Source organism: Chiloscyllium punctatum, chromosome 25, assembly GCF_047496795.1.
Source record: "Chiloscyllium punctatum isolate Juve2018m chromosome 25, sChiPun1.3, whole genome shotgun sequence".
Lineage (NCBI taxonomy): Eukaryota > Metazoa > Chordata > Chondrichthyes > Orectolobiformes > Hemiscylliidae > Chiloscyllium > Chiloscyllium punctatum.
In genome coordinates, this window is record NC_092763.1 from 86,194,729 (window position 1) to 86,211,441 (window position 16,713).

General features: G+C 43.1%; 1 protein-coding gene across 3 annotated transcripts in view; it reads left to right on the forward strand.

Annotated features, from left to right (window-relative positions):
• arhgef6 (Rac/Cdc42 guanine nucleotide exchange factor (GEF) 6) overlaps positions 1-16,713 on the forward strand; it is a 157,578-nt gene that overhangs the window by 28,094 nt on the left and 112,771 nt on the right. For all 3 annotated transcript variants that reach the window (XM_072595638.1, XM_072595636.1, XM_072595637.1), the window contains one exon: positions 13,007-13,094. In XM_072595638.1, coding sequence (XP_072451739.1) covers positions 13,007-13,094 — 88 coding nt within the window. The remainder of the gene's footprint in view (positions 1-13,006; positions 13,095-16,713) is intronic.

The following is a 16,713-nucleotide window of genomic DNA, read 5'->3' on the forward strand; positions in this document are numbered from 1 at the left end:
TGTGGTATCTTTGATGCCTTCTTTTGGTCAGTAACAGGCCGGGGACTCCTGTAAATTGGCGGTGCTGTTTGACATCAAGCGATGCTCTGAGGGCGTCCCTAAAATGTTTTTGCCATTCTTCCCGGAGTCTTCTCTTTCAACCAAGTTTCAAGTACAGCAGTTGCTTTGGGAGTCTGGTGTCAGGAACTTTAACAACATGTCTCTGCCATTGGGGTGGTTTTGATGCTTGGCACATTGGCTTGGGAGAGGCCACTGCAGTCAGATGGCCTTTCTTGCCACTGAGTTTGTAGGATGTTGCGAAAGCTCTGCTGGAGGTGTGTATGTTTTTCAAGCTTTTGGAAGCAATGAGATCAAGGTATCTCAATAAACCAGGGCCTCAGTCTCTGGTTTTAGATCCTAGTCCTCAAATACTCTTTTCCTCAATCAATTGAAATCTCCCAGAAATGGGACCAGACAATCTCACTCATGGTTTGGGTTACATGATACATATTGGTCAGAACACTGAAGAACTCACCCCATTCATCATTGAAGTATTGAGGCTGGGAGTTTTGACAGCCAGCTGTGAAACAAATTTCATGGAAAGATTAAGTATAATTGACAATGCAACAGAGTCAGCCTGGATTTTATCTTCCAGTCCCTGGAACCAACAATCTCACAACATGATCTATGCATGCACCAAAACCAAAAGTTTCTTTATTTATTCTCTCCTATTCCTGTATTAGTTTAGTGCCTTGTTTATATTCACCTCTTGGTATCCGTGCTCAGGGAAATTCGAATCAAGTTAATGCATTTGTTTTCAAGTAACATTCTGTGGTCTGTTGTGCAGTAACCTCCCAAGGGCCAATACTTGTTCAAAGAATATGAGTATTCTTGGCCAGGTCAGCATTTGCCACCATCCCAAATTTCCTTTGACAGCATGGTGCTGAGCCATCTTTTTGAATGAATGCAGGCCATGTGGTATAGATAGGGAAGGGACTCCATGGTATTGACCCAATGACTGTGAAGGAACGTCAGCGGTGGTGGTGTTCCCATGTATCTGCTTCCCTTGTCCTTCCAGATGTCATGATCATGGGTTTGAAAGGTGCTGTCAAAGGGACCTTGGGGAATTTCTACAGCGCATCTTGTAGATAGTGTATGCACTGCTGCTACTGAGCATTGGTGGAGAGAGTGAATGTTTGTGAAGTGATGCCAATCAAGCGTGCTGTTTAGTTCTGAGTGCTGTCAGACTTTTTGAGTGTTGGAGCTGCAGTTATCTCGGCAAGTGGGGAGTATTCCATCACATTCCTGACTTGTGTCTTGAAAATGCTGGTCAGCCTTCGGGGAGTCAGGAGGAGAGTTACTTGCTGCAGGATGTATAGCCTCTGCCCTGCTCTTGTAGTCACTATGTTTATGTGGTGAGTCCAGTTGAGTTTCTGTCAATGATAGTTCCTAGGATGTTGATGGTGGAGGACTTCGTAATGGTAACACCATTGAATGTCAAGGGGCAGTGGCTAGGTTGTCTCTTATTTGAAGGAGATGGTTATTGGGGAGAAAGTGAGGATTGCAGATGCTGGAGATCAGAGCTGAAAATGTGTTGCTGGAAAAGCGCAGCAGGTCAGGCAGCATCCAAGGAACAGGAGAATCAACGTTTCGGGCATAAGCCCCCGAAACGTCGATTCTCCTGTTCCTTGGATGCTGCCTGACCTGCTGCGCTTTTCCAGGAACACATTTTCAGCTCAGGAGATGGTTATTGCCTGGCACAGGAACTGCTTCAGAATTTGAGGAGTCATGAAGATGCTGAACATTGTGCAATAATCAACAAACATCCCCACTTCTGATGGAGGGAAGGTCATTGAGGAAGCTGAAGATGTTTGGGCCTAGCACACTACCCTGAGAAACTCCTGCAGAGATGTTCTGGAGCTAAGACTGACATCCAACAACCACCACCATCTTCCTATGTGTCAGTTATGACTCTAACCAGTGGAGAGTTTCCCTTTGATTCCATCTTGCGAGAGCTCCTTGATGCTGCAGTCACTCACATGATTTACATGTTAGGGCAATATTAAGATAGGTGAAGTTTTCGCAAGAGTTAAATCTTTGTGAGGATTTTTTCATTTTTTTGTGAGTTTATTTTCGTGTATCCTTTCCCCTGCCCATTGGATAACTTGATGCTGAAGCCCTGAGCCTCTGATTTCAATTATTCTGCTGTTTTCTAATGGCTCCCACCCTTGAGTGAATCTTGGAATATTCAAGACTTAAACATTGTGTTCCCACCAGGTTGTGCTCACCTTCATCCCTGTACTTTGCTTCCTATATCAAGTCTCACTCTGACAGTGCCTTCATGTTAAGCTTTGCCTCCTTGTTGCAAAATGGTTTGTGGCCTCTTTACCTCCTCTCCATCTCCACAATCCCACCCAGCTCCCACTGCTCCACATCGAGCCTCCTGTGCTTTGTCAGTTTTTACTATTAGTGGCCTGCTTTTGGCAATCTGAGTCCGAACCTCTGGAATTTCCTCTCCAACCTTCCCCGCCTCTCAACCTCGCACTCCTTTGAAATATTCTTGAAAACCTCCCTACTTGATGAAGGTTTTTGACATCTGTCTTATGCAACCTACAGAACTCGATGTCACTTTAGTCACTGCTTGGTATGTTTGTTATGTTTGAGATGCTATAAAAACTGAAGTTATTCTTAATATGGTGGGGGTAGTTTTAAAGTGGTAAGTGAGAGGAGTAGGCTGGGGTCACTCAATAACCCAACATCCATTCTGAGCCAGATGGGCACGATCTGACTGTGGAGTAAAATATTTATTTTCTTGGTAAATTTTTGAAGGGAAGGGAAGTCTTGTCTTGTGCTTGGCAAATTTACTGCTGTCCAGGAAGGATTCTTGATTTTTAAGTCGTGGCTGAAGGTTGTTATTCAAATGGAGTTTTTATGTGTTTTTGCTGACAAGCTGTAAGTCTTATTAAAAGTGTCTGTGATTCTGTATAAATGATATGGTCCTGGGATGTGAGCAGTTCTTGGGAGGTGCTCTAACTTACACAACTGTCCTAAACTGAAACTATATACGTACTACTAGCAAATGTACAGCATGGGATAAGGATGGCAGTATAAACTACTGTTTCATGTGACTGCTGTGGGTTACTAATTGTGTTATCTAATCCCCTCAATTATTCACTCCTGTGTCTATTATTAATGCAATGTATATGTATTTGTATTATTAATAGAAAGTACTTCTAGAGAGCAGGAATAAAGAGCTAAGTTTAGGCATCATTTGTTAAAGAGTCTGTTTCTGCTCATTTTTTTGATCATTTTCAGACATTCTTGCCTCCTGGAAGGTGGTTAATTTGAGAATTTAGTCTGTAATCTAGTTTGTCACTGTTCCAGTACTAAGAGAGTTCCAAAAATAAAACCAAACAACGGCGGAAGCTGGAAATTTAAAACCAACAGTGAATGCTAGAGAAACTGAGCAGGTCTGGCATCTGTGGAGAGAGAAACAGCTTACGTTTTGAGTCTAATATCACTTCTTCTAGGTGTGTGTGGCCTGAATGGGAGCCAGTGCTTGAAGTGAATCTGATCAGAACTAGGCGCATTGTTCACGGTGGGGTGTGAGCACAACATTGTAGAAATTAAAGTAAAACAACTGCAGATGCTGGAAATCTGAAACAAATTACTGGAGAAACTCTGCAGGTCTGGCAGCATCTGTGGAGAGAAAGCAGAGGTCTGAAGAAGGATTACTGGACCTGAAACATTAACTCTGCTTTCTCTCCACAAATGCTGCCAAATCTGCAGAGTTTCTCCAATTTCAGTTACTGTGCTTATGGAGATTACCGTGCTGTGCATTCTGACTTTTGAATGGGTAACCTAGCATCTGTCGGATTTGTTGTGATTCGTCACATTTCAGTTGATTGTGTACAGACCAGTTAGAGGTGTCTGTGAGAGACTAGGGGTAAGATATTGTGTTTTCCTGTCTTCCAGCTCATGTCAAGTTTGTATTTATTTTTACATGATAACGGTGATTTCACTTCAGAAGCATATAATTGTCTGTAAAGTGCTTTGGAACATGAGTCTACAGATGATGCTAAATAAATGCAGGCCTTTCTTTCTAAATCCATTTGCCTGGATCAGGCTCCAGTATTGGATGAAGTCAGTGAGCTCTGACCTGGAGGAGACTTTGGGAGGAACTGAGTGATATAGTTGATCTTACAGAGGCTGCGCTCTGTTTTGTAGTTACTGTGTAGCAGCAGAAATCTCCCTGTAATCCTTCAGTCCTGTTTCACTCTCCTGGGTTCTCTTTACTCTCGAGATGTCTAGTTTCATGTAGAATTCTCTCTGGGATGTCTCACTTCTTTTTCAGAGCAGCTGTCATGTCTCTCTCTTCCAGATATATTTTTAAATATTTAGGACAATATTTTGGAATGTAAACCATCCCAGTGTGTGCACCTCGAATTGATAGGGAATACTACAAACTCTCAGAACTGGACTCCTCAGGTAACGGCTTCTTTTTAATTAGTTTACACATAGATACACGGGATTGAAGGTGATTTAGTGGTTTGGATCAGAAACTGGCTAGCTGAAAGGTGGTGGTTGATGGGAAATGTTCATCCTGGAGCTCAGTTACCAGTGGTGTGCTGCAAGGATCTGATGTGGGGCCATTGCTGTTTGTCATTTTTATAAATGATCTGGATGTGGGTGTGGAAGGATGGGTTAGTAAATTTGCAGATGACACTAAGGTAGGCAGAGTTGCGGATAGTGCCGAAGGATGTCAGAGGTTACAGAGGGACATAGATAAGATAGAGATCTGCTGAGAAGTGACAAATGGAGTTTAATGTGGAAAAATGTGAGGTAGTTCACTTCAGAAGAAGTAACAGGAATGCAGAGTACTGGGCTTATGGTAAAATTCTTGGCAGTGTAGATCTTGGTGTACAGGTGCATAAATCCCTGAAAATTGCCACCCAGGTTGACAGGGTTGTTAAGAAGGTATATGGTGTGTTGGCGTTTATTGGTAGAGGGATTGAATTTCAGAGCCACGAGGTCATGCTTCAGTTGTACAAGACACTGGTAAGGCCGTACCTGGAGTATTGCGTACAGTTCTAGTCACTGCATTATAGGAAGGATTTGGAAGCTTTGGAAAGGGTTCAGAGGAGATTTACTAGGATGTTGCCTGGTATGGAAGGAAGGTCTTATGGGGAAAGGCTGAGGGCCTTGAGGCTGGTTCTTGTTGGATAGAAGAATGTTGAGAGGTGACTTAATAGAGACATATAAGATAATCAAAGGGTTAAAATGGGTGGACAGTGAGAGAGCCTTTTTCTTTGGATGGGAGAAGGCTAAAATAAGGGGACAAAGCTTTAAATTGAGGGGTGATAGATTTAGGACAGATATGAAGGGTAGGTTCTTTACTTGGAGAGCAGTAAGAAGGTGAAATGCCCAGCCTGCAACAGTAGTAGACCTGCTGACATGAAAGGCATTTAAATGGGCAGTGGATCATAATGGAAGAGTTTAGGTTAGGTGGGCATCAGATTAATTTCACAGGTTGGCGCAACATTGAGGGCCGAAGGGCCTGTGTTATAACGTTCTATGTAGATACAAATCTGTATAGGAAGATAGCTGGAGAGGATGTGAGGTGCAGTTTGATCAGGCTGGGCCCTGTGGTTAGACACTCTGACATTGGCAGCTCCAGGCTGGGCAGTTATACCAGAATGGGGCATGGTCAGAGCTGTCAACCTCTCAGGAAGTGGGGAGCCAAGTAACTTGTGTTGTATGGCTAGCCCAGTGGGAAAAGTGTACTTCAGTCCTTACCCAATTTAAAAATCAAACTGAAGAACTTCAATCCTTTTACACTTTAACTGTGCTTGCAAACTTTCTTGTATAACTTTCTTGTAGATATTTGTAGCATTTTATCCAGAGTGAGTTTTCATCTTGGAACAAAACACAGTTGGAAACATTTGCTGTCTTTACCAAATGTAATTTGTTGGTGCCTTCACTTCTGTTGTGATGTTGCATCTATAACGAGCTAATTATAGCCTCCAATAAAGGGAAGTGTTGATCAGGTTGGATCTCTTTATCTTCCTTTCTGAGAGAAGACTGAAGAATAACTTGATTGAGGTCTTTATCGGCAGTAACTGTTACTTGATTTGATTTACTATTATCACATGTACCTAGGTACTGTGAAAAGTTTTGTTTTGTGTGCAGTACAGGCAGATCAGTGTGTTAGGGTCATAGGACAGAGCGAGGAATACAATGTTACAGCTGCAGAGAAGATGCACAAAGTAAGATCAATGTTAACTTAAAAATTTAAGATGTCCATTCAGGAGACTACTTGTAGCGGGGAAGAATCTGTTGGTATGTGTGTTTAAGCTCTTGTATCTTTTGCCTGACGGAAGAGGTTGGAAGAGATTATTACCGAAGTGGGAGGATCTTTGATATTGGCTGCCTTCCCGAGGCAGTGGGAAGTATGGATAGAAGGTTAGTTTGTCTGATGGACTGAACTGTGTTCACAACTCTCTGTAGTTTCTTCTGGTTCTGGGCAGAGCAGTTGCCATACCAAGCCATGATGCGTCTGGATAGAATGCCTTGTATGGTGCATTTAATAAAAATTGGCAAAAGTCTTTAAGGACATGACGAATTTTCTCAGGGAGTAGAGACATTGTTGTGCTTTCTTGTGCAGTATGGATGGACCACGACTGATTTGTTGATGATCGTCACTCCTTGGAATTCTCGACTATCTCGCTGTGCCCCCCACTTTGCTCCCTGTGTCTACTCAGGGTCACGACTTGCTGCAGTGGGACTTCAGGTGACTGAATAGGTGGACTCTTAAACGGCAGGTCTTTGCATGCAGATCTCCTGTGAGGGAATGGGATTGAAGAGTGGGATTGGTTTCCTTTTCCTTCCCCTCTGCCTTATCGTTAAGGTGTTTGGACCTGGTGTGATGCAGCTTGATGGCCACGTTGTCACCCATCAATGCTCCTGAGCTTCAGAGCATCTATGCAGTGTTTTCTTTGACCACACCCTGAAACACTGACCATTTGAGAGTCAAAATGACAGATCTTAACCTGGGAACTGCTGTCTAGCTTCTGGGTACAGCCACCAGTGTAGCTGGTTTTATCAAGGCTTTGCCTGATGTTTATGGAGTTGCTTCAAGAAGGATGCAGATATTTCAGTGCCCCCCCCCGCCGGGTTGTGGAGAGGCAATGCTGGTGGAATTTCTCTAATGCACTTATCTGTTTCTGATCCACATTGCAGCTCTCACTGCAATACAGCAGGGTGGTGATGGAACCAGGACCTTTTGTTGCCTTGTGGAAGATTCTCTGGTCAAATATTTACTGCCATAGTTTGGAGAATAGACACAAAAAATCAGAAAATGCTGGAATCCAAAGTAGACACGCAGAGGCTGGGAGAACATAGCAAGGCAGGCAACATCGGAGGGACAGGCAAGAGGTTGGGGGAACACAGCAAGGCAGGCAACATCAGGGGGACGAGAAATCGATGTTTCGCATTTAACTCTTCTTCAGGACTGGGGGGTGGATGTCGGGGGAGCTGCAGATAAAGGGGTTGGTGGGGACAGGGTTGTGAAGTGGGCATGGGTGAAGACAGGCCAAGGGTACGACCTGGTTGGTCAATGAGAGGAATGAATCCGGTTGGTGGCTGGGAGAAGTGGAAGTGAGGGGGAGGGGCTGGGAAGGGAGACGGGGGAATGGGGTGGGAGGTTATTTGAAATTGGAGAACTCATGGTTGAGTCTTCCAGGCTGTAGGCTGCCCAGACGGAAGATGAGGTATTGTTCCTCCAATTTGCAGTTTGGTTCATTGTGGTAATGGAGAAAGCCAAGGATGGTCATATCAGAAAGGGAGTGGGAAGGGGAATTAAAATGGGCGGTGACTGGGCGGTCCGGTCAGCCCCTGTGGGCCCAGCTGAGATGCTCGGTGAACCGTTCCCTAAGTTTGCATTTGGTCTCCTTGATGCAGAGAAGACCACATCGGGAGCAGCAGATGCAGTGAACTAGGTTGGAAGAGAGGCCGGTGAACCTCTGTAAGACAGTGTTCTTCCAGCCTCCTACCTGTAGTTTGGCGAAGGCTGAACTTTGGATTCGGTTTTGAATCTTTTCATCAATGAGAGCTCTTGAGCATGTTTCTACTTGTAGTTGAGTCCAAGACTAGACATCATAAAGGGAAGCTAGTCATTAATAAATCCATGAATAAATGGGACTTTGGGGAATTCTCTCTCCAGTCAGTGTTAAGAACATGGAACGTGCTTCCACAGTGAGTGGTTGAAGTGAATCATATCAATACAGTTTAGGAAACCTGGATAAATACTTGTGGGTGGAAGGTGCGGGTCTAAGCTCTCAACCTTCTGCTTTGGAGAAGTGAACTATTCCCATCGAGACATCACTGGCACCCAGGCAAAGCTTCGAGCTGCTGTTTGTTTTTCATTCCAGACACCTTTTGCAGAGTCACTGTTTGAAGATTCTGTGTTGAGCATTTTGAAATCTGTGCAAACTGGGAAAGGAAGCTGCTTTTCCCCTCTTTGTTCATTCTGACCTTGCGTTAAACTATTCCTCCATTGCAAACAGTGGAAGTACAGAGCTCCCATGTCTCAGGATCCTCCCAGCAGCACAGTCAGTTAAGCTGCGAGAGACCCTCCTGGTGACCCCAACTTTCACCCCAGAGACAACTAGGGATAGTATGGGGTAAAATCTCACCAAACAGCAGGAATATGAGACAATGAGTTAGTAAAGTTTGTTGTGAAAGATAGATCGGGTATGTATTGATCACAGAAACATCCTTGATTGATTTCCAAAGAACTATTTTGATTTTGTCAGTTTGCAAAAATGCACTTTGTATCTGCGTTTGTGAGAGGCTGTGTTTGAGTTTCCAGTGCTGGAACGTTGGCCATCGGTTTGAGCTGCTGTTGATGTGCTTCCTTTGTTTTGACTTTTCCCAAAGTTCCAAAATAATTGCAACAGCATATAAAACAGTAACTGTTGCTCCTGAAATTCGAGGAAATCACCTCCAGCACCGAAAATACCTCAAAAAAAGGGGCAGCTGTTACAGCCAGAAATTTTTCCCGTTCTCCATCTTGGTTTAACCAGAATCAAGACAATTTTCTGATTCAGTATGTGGATATACCTACTAGAGAAGGTGCAAAACTTTACCTACTCTTGGGAAATAAGGCAGGGCAGGTGACTGAGGTGTCAGTGGGGGAGCACTTTGGGGCCAGCGACCATAATTCTATCCGTTTTAAAATTGTGATGGAAAAGGATAGACCAGATCTAAAAGTTGAAGTTCTAAATTGGAGAAAGGACAATTTTGATGGTATTAGGCAAGAACTTTCAAAAGCTGATTGGAGGCAGATGTTTGCAGGTAAAGGGACGGCTGGAAAATGGGAAGCCTTCAGAAATGAGATAACAAGAGTCCAGAGAAAGTATATTCCTGTCAGGGTGAAAGGGAAGGCTGGTAGGTATAGGGAATGCTGGAGGACTAAAGAAATTGAGGGATTGATTGAGAAAAAGAAGGAAGCATATGTCAGGTACAGACAGGATAGATCGAGTGAATCCTTAGAAGAGTATAAAGGCAGTAGGAGTATACTTAAGAGGGAAATCAGGAGGGCAAAAAGGGGACATGAGATAGCTTTGGCAAATAGAATTAAGGAGAATCCAAAGGGTTTTTACAAATATATTAAGGACAAAAGGGTAACTAGGGAGAGCATAGGGCCCCTCAAAGATCAGCAAGGCGGCCTTTATGTGGAGCCGCAGAAAATGGGGGAGATACTAAATAAATATTTTGCATCATTATTTACTGTGGAAAAGGATATGGAAGATATAGATTGTAGGGAAATAGATGGTGACAGATGTCCAGATTAGATAGGAGGAAGTGCTGGATGTCTTGAAACGGTTAAAGGTGGATAAATCCCCAGGACCTGATCAGGTGTACCCAAGAAGTCTGTAGGAAGCTAGAGAAGTGATTGCTGGGCCTCTTGCTGAGATATTTGTATCATCGATAGTCACAGGTGAGGTGCCGGAAGACTGGAAGTTGACAAACGTGGTGCCACTGTTTAAGAAGGGCGATAAAGACAAGCCAGGGAACTATAGACCAGTGAGCCTGACCTCGGTGGTGGGCAAGTTGTTGGAGGGAATCCTGAGGGACAGGATGTACATGTATTTGGAAAGGCAAGGACTGATTTGGGACAGTCAACATGGCTTTGTACGTGGGAAATCATCTCTCAAACTTGAGTTTTTTGAAGAAGTAACAAAGGGGATTGATGAGGGCAGAGCAGTAGTTGTGATCTATATGGACTTCAGTAAGGCGTTCGACAAGGTTCCCCATGGGAGACTGATTAGCAAGGTTAGATCTCACGGAATACAGGGAGAACTAGTCATTTTAGATACAGAACTGGCTCAAAGGTAGAAGACAGAGGGTGGTGGTGGAGGGTTGTTTTTCAGACTGGAGGCCTGTGACCAGTGGAGTGCCACAAGGATCAGTGCTGGGTCCTCTACCTTTTGTCGTTTACATAAATGATTTGGATGCGAGCATAAGAGGTACAGTTAGTAAGTTTGTAGATGATACCAAATTTGGAGGTGTAGTGGACAGCGAAGAGGGTTACCTCAGATTACAACAGGATCTGGACCAGATGGGCCAATGGGCTGAGAGGTGGCAGATGGAGTTTAATTCAGATAAATGCGAAGTGCTGCATTTTGGGAAAGCAAATCTTAGCAGGACTTATACACTTAATGGTAAGGTCCTAGGGAGTGTTGCTGAACAAAGAGACCTTGGAGTGCAGGTTCATAGCTCCTTGAAAGTGGAGTCGCAGGTAGATTGGATAGTGAAGAAGGCGTTTGGTATGTTTTCCTTTATTGGTCAGAGTATTGAGTACAGGAGTTGGGAGGTCATGTTGCGGCTGTACAGGACATCGGTTAGGCCACTGTTGGAATAATGCATGCAATTCTAGTTTCCTTCATATCGGAAAGATGTTGTGAAACTTGAAAGGGTTCAGAAAAGATCTATAAGGATGTCGCCAGATCTGGAGGATTTGAGCTATAGTGAGAGTCTGAACAGGCTGGGGCTGTTTTCCCTGGAGTGTCAGAGGCTGAGGGGTGACCTTATAAAGGTTTACAAAATCATGAGGGGCATGGATAGAGTAAATAGGCAAAATATTTTCCGTGGGGTCAGGGAGTCCAGAACTAGAGGGCATTGGTTTAGGGTGAGAGGGGAAAGATATAAAAGAGACCTAAGGGGCAACTTTTTCATGCAGAGGGTGGTACGTGTATGGAATGAGCTGCCAGAGGATGTGGTGGAGGCTGGTACAATTGCAACATTTAAGAGGCATTTGGATGGGTTTATGAATAGGAAGGGATTGGAGGGATATGGGCCGGATGGTGGCAGGTGGGACTAGATTGGGTTGGGATATCTGGTCGGCATGGATGAGTTGGACCGAAGGGTCTGTTTCCGTGCTGTACATCTCTATAACTCTGTGATGAAATTATGAATTGTGGATTAGGAAATTGCTGGCTTCATCAGTTTTTTATCTCCTGTTGGGGTATGGTTGGGGAGTGAGTACAGACCTTGTTGCAGCTACAAAATATCTCCTGGCTGCCAGCTTGATTCAGTGGTAACATTTGCTGTGGGCTGGATCTCCCATTGCTGCAGCAGCGAAGGATTGTTCGAGTTGGACCCATCTAAGTAAGAAAGTCAGTTCAAACCCGATGCTGTCTGTTCTGCAGGAATGGAGTATTCAGAGACAGCCAGTTGTGGCTCCTGGTCACCAAGTTTTCTTGTGAACTGGTTTGTTATTGGACGCTGCCCTGATTGGTTCCCCTTTCCATCTTGGTTGGCCATTTGGTAGGAATGTAGAGATTCTGTGGAGGTGCTTATTTTGAACATGTTTGCTGTGAATTCAATACAGTGCAGCTTGTGTTTTACATGGACTCATTTTGCCAAAATGAGATCTGCTTCCTGGCTAACAGCTATACCTTTGACCCAATAGATAAACAGTCAGTTGGGTTTTTCTTGTGTTAGAGGTTTGCTTTCTGTAAACTGGCTGCCATGTTTGCCTACAAACAACAGTAATTGCAATTCAAAAGTACTTTGTAGACTGGATAATAGACTGGGAGATCCTGAGGGCTTATGGTAGATGTTGTTTTACTGCAGGTTCTCTCTGTGACGAAATGGGATGACAAACCAGAATTACTTAGTGGATTAAATTAAATATTTTCGAGTGTGGAAAGTCCAGACTATTGTATCCAAAGTCCCATAAATGGTTAATCTCAGCAGTGAGCTTCATACGCTGAGCTGTTTTTCAAATATTTTGGGTTGCTCCTGCCGTCCGTGGTAAAGAGGAAGGAAACACAGATCAGATGGTTTAAAACAAAGTTCACTCACTTCAAACTGATTCACTTCATTTGTCCTTTTTCTCCTCTTCCTGCCGATGTAATTGGCAGCTAAAGTAATCTGTTCTTAAATTTTTGGAATAGTTTGAATAAATATTTAATGCTGTAAGTTTTGTGATTCAGGCAATTGAACATGGCTATTTTACAGAAGTGTCCTGTTATCAGGAAGGTTCACATCCCCTTTTGGTGGATTGTGGTGCATCTTAATGAAACAGAAGTTAAATTGCTTCATGTAAAAATAATTTTTGTTTAAATGGTGTTAATGAACTTCACTATAGTGAGGCAGACAACAGATACTGTAGACTGTACACTGAATATTGATTCGTGGATGATAGCATCATCGTATGTCTAGTGTTCTCGAAACCAAGGTTAATAATTCATACAACTTAAATCTCACCATTAACAGATTACAAACTTAAATTTAGATTTAAGAAACAATATGTGAATAAAAATTAGGACTCAGTAAAAGTGATTTGTGAAGCCATCAGATTATCGTAAAAATCCATCCAATTGACTTGTGTCCCTCAGAAGGAAATCTGTTTTAGGATTGGACAATAAATGGTAACCTTACTATCATTGCCCACTTCCTGAGCGTGTAATGTTTCTGTACGAGTTTAACTTTGATTTTCTTTTGACTTTGTTGTTTGCAGCAAACATTTGATGTCAATGACCTGTACAAAGGACTAAACTTCAACAAGGTTTTGAGCACCCTTTCAGCAATTAACAAGGCCACTGAAGGTAAGATGGGACTCACTTTGCCTTGGGAGGGGATTTACTTTTTCAGCATCTTCTCATCTGGCTGGTGGCTTTGGATAGCCATCAGTGTGATTTGCTCATGCTGTGTTGAGTGGTTTGTTTGGTGTTGCATGCTTTTCTTGGAATGTGTGAAGGGATTATTGAAGACTGTGAATTGTATGTTCAGTTAGGTTGCAGGTTTGAAATAAGAAGTGAGCTGTTTGTATCCAACATGACGGTAGTATCACAGCTCTGCTGTTAGTTAAACATGAATAAAAACCTGGCAGCATCTGTGCGGACAGAACCAGTTAACATTTCAAGTCAGAGTCATATTGGACACGTTAGTTCTGTTTCTCCACAGATGCTGTCGCTTAGCTTATCCAGCGCTGTTTTTTGTTTCAGATTTAGAGCACCCGCAGTATTTTGTTTATATGTAAGCAAAGATCTTTCCTTCACCAGCACTGCACATAAAATTAATTCCTAAAATTGGTTCAGTTGTACGCAGGGAAACTTTGCCCATCTTTCAACCTGAACCCCAAAAACACATGCTTTAGTCTGAAGAGTATGTTGAGCACCTATGAATCCAGACTGATAGATCTAATATTCAGTGAGCTGGCACTCTAGTAAAGGACTGGTTCTTCATAAGTGATTTATCTCATGTTGCTTATACATGACTTCAGCTCCTCCATTATTGAGACGGCTCAGTGACCTTTGAAGTAGCCTTGCAACACTGGGTGTACAGGTTACAGAAATCTAAAAAAAGACTCAACTCGGTTTAGTTTTTGCTTTCCTTGGTTTGCCACCCCTCACCAACCTGTGGTGATTATCATCTCCCCAGAACTTTACACTGGGGAAAGACTCCCTACAGTTGAACTGTCTTTTCTATTTGTACTTAATGTGTGCTGGTATCACTGGATTCTGACAGATCTAACAGATTGTAAAAGGGCAAAGTTGAGGGAAGGCATATTGATAAATCAGGGTGTGTATTTTTTGTCATTCCTGTAGCTATGTGAGACACACCAACACAGGGAAAAAGAAATCTCACAACAATTACTTGCATTTATACATTGCCTTTAGCATAGTAAAATGGTCCCAGGAACATATTGACACCAAGACACACATGGACATACTGGAGCAGGTGACCTAGCTTTCAAGGACTGTTCTGTAAAGCAGACAAAGGTGGAGAGGGTTCATGGGGTCATTGCAGAACTGAAGATACATCCATCAATGGTGGAGTAATTGAAATCAGTGAGATACAAGAGGAACAGAGCAGAGAATGGTGATGATAATGGGGCTGGAGGAGACTACAGAGATAGGGAGGGCTGAGACCAGGGACCAATTTGAAACCAAGGATGAGAATGTTAAACTTAATGAACTCATCAACCATGAACCACTGTAGATCAACGAGCATGGGTTGAGCTGATGACCGATGTGAGCAGCAGAGTCTTCAATGAGCTTTCAAACCATGCACATAGAAGCAGGAATAGGCCATTTGACCCAATCGCTTATGCTCAGACTATACCCTCTGGTCCAAGACTGTCCCACAAGACGAAATAACCTTTCTGCATCTGCCTTGTCGAGACCCTAAACATCTTTTAAGTAGAATCAAGCTGACTGTAGGTGCTGGAAGTTTCAACTCAAATCATTGTGCTGGAGAAGCTATTTTTATGCCATCCGCAAACTTGGTTATAATACTTCCACGTTTTTCTCATCCCAGTCACTAATATCTATTGCATGTAACTGTGGCCTCAGTACAGATTGCTGTGGCTCTCCACTTGTTACAGGTGGCCATCTTGAAAATGCCCCCTTTATCCCAACTCTGTCTTTTATTAGTTGGTCAATCCTTTGTCCATGCTCATATATAGCCCCAGTATCATGCGGTTCTATCTCATTAAGTAAATTTACATATGGTACCTTATCGGATGTCTTATGGAAATCAAAATAAATTTCATCTGCTGCTTCCCCTTTATCTCTCCAGCTTCTTACCTCTTCAAAGAATTCTAATACATTTATTAGATATGATTCCCCTTCATGAAGTCTTGCCAACTCTGCTTGATCAGATCTCTAAATGCTCTGGTATTACTTACAATCACACAGCATGGAAACAGATCCTTTGGTTCAATTACTCCACGCTGACCATGTTCCCAAACTAAACCAGTTCCACCTGCCTGTGTTTGGCCCATGTCCCTCCAAATCTTTCCTATTCATGATATTATACAAAAGTCTTTTTAATTGTTGTAACTACACCTGCATCCACTACTTTCTCTGGCACCTCATTTCACACACTAACCACTCCCTCTGTAAAAAAAAGTTCCTCTAATGACGTATTTGAAGCTTTCTCCTCTCATCCTAAACATATGGCCCTAGTTTTAATGGGTTTAACAGTAGTATCAGATTTCTACATTTTTCCAAGAACAGATACTCATCTAACTGGTATACAATTACCTGTTTTTGTCTCCTTCCTTCGGCCTCCTCCATCGCCAGACCATAGCAATACGACGTCTGGAGGAAGAGCGCCTCATCTTCCGCCTAGGAACCCTCCAGCCACAAGGGATGAATGTAGATTTCTCCAGCTTCCTCATTTCCCCTTCCCCCACCTTATCTCAGTCCCAACCCCCGGACTCAGCACCGCCTTCTTGACCTGCAATCTTCTTCCCGACCTCTCCGTCCCCATCCTCTCTCCGGCCTATCACCCTCACCTTAACCTCCTTCCACCTATTGCATTCCCAATGCCCCTCCCCCAAGTCCCTCCTCCCTACGTTTTATCTTAGCCTGCTTGGCACACCTTCCACCTTCCACATTCCTGAAGAAGGGCTTTTGCCTGAAACATCGATTCTCCTGTTCCTTGGATGCTGCCTGACCTGCTGCGCTTTTTCAGCAACGCATTTTTCAGCTTTGGTCTCCAGCTTCTGCAGTCCTCACTTTCTCCTTCCTTTGTGGAAAGGAGTTACATCAGCAGTTTTCTAATCCTTTGGGACTTTTCCACAATCTAATGATCTTTGGAAGATTGCTACCAGTGTGGTCACTATCTCTTAAGGCACTTCATTTAATATCATTGGATGCATCCCATCCCATCCTGTCCCATCCCTCCTATCGCAGGGTCATGGGACTGATTGGTCTTTAGCCTCACTAGTTTCTCTCATTGTTTTTCTCGAGCAATAGTCATTGTATGTTTTTTTGTTCTACCCTTCTTGTTGTCTTAGGTTATTTAGTTCTTTGGAATGCTGTTAGTGTCTTTTACTGTGAAGATTGATGCAAGATATTTATTCAACTCCTCAGCCATTTCCTGATCCCTATTATTGTTTTCCCAGCCCAATTCTCAAAGGGGCCTAAGCTCACTTGGACCTCCCTCTTCCTTTTTATATATTAAAAAAAATTTTTTGTCTGTTTTGATATAAATTGCAGGTTCACCCTCAGAGTTTATTTTCTCCCTCTTTACTTTTGGTTGTCCTTTATTGTTTCTTTAAAATTTTTCATTCTTATGATTTACCACTAATATTTGCCACATTTTGTTTTCTTTCAATTTGATGCTGTCCTTCACTTCCCTGAATAACATGGTTGACTTATCCCCTTTCTTTTATTAAAATGTGTTCCTATGTCCAGGAATGGCAAAACAATTGTG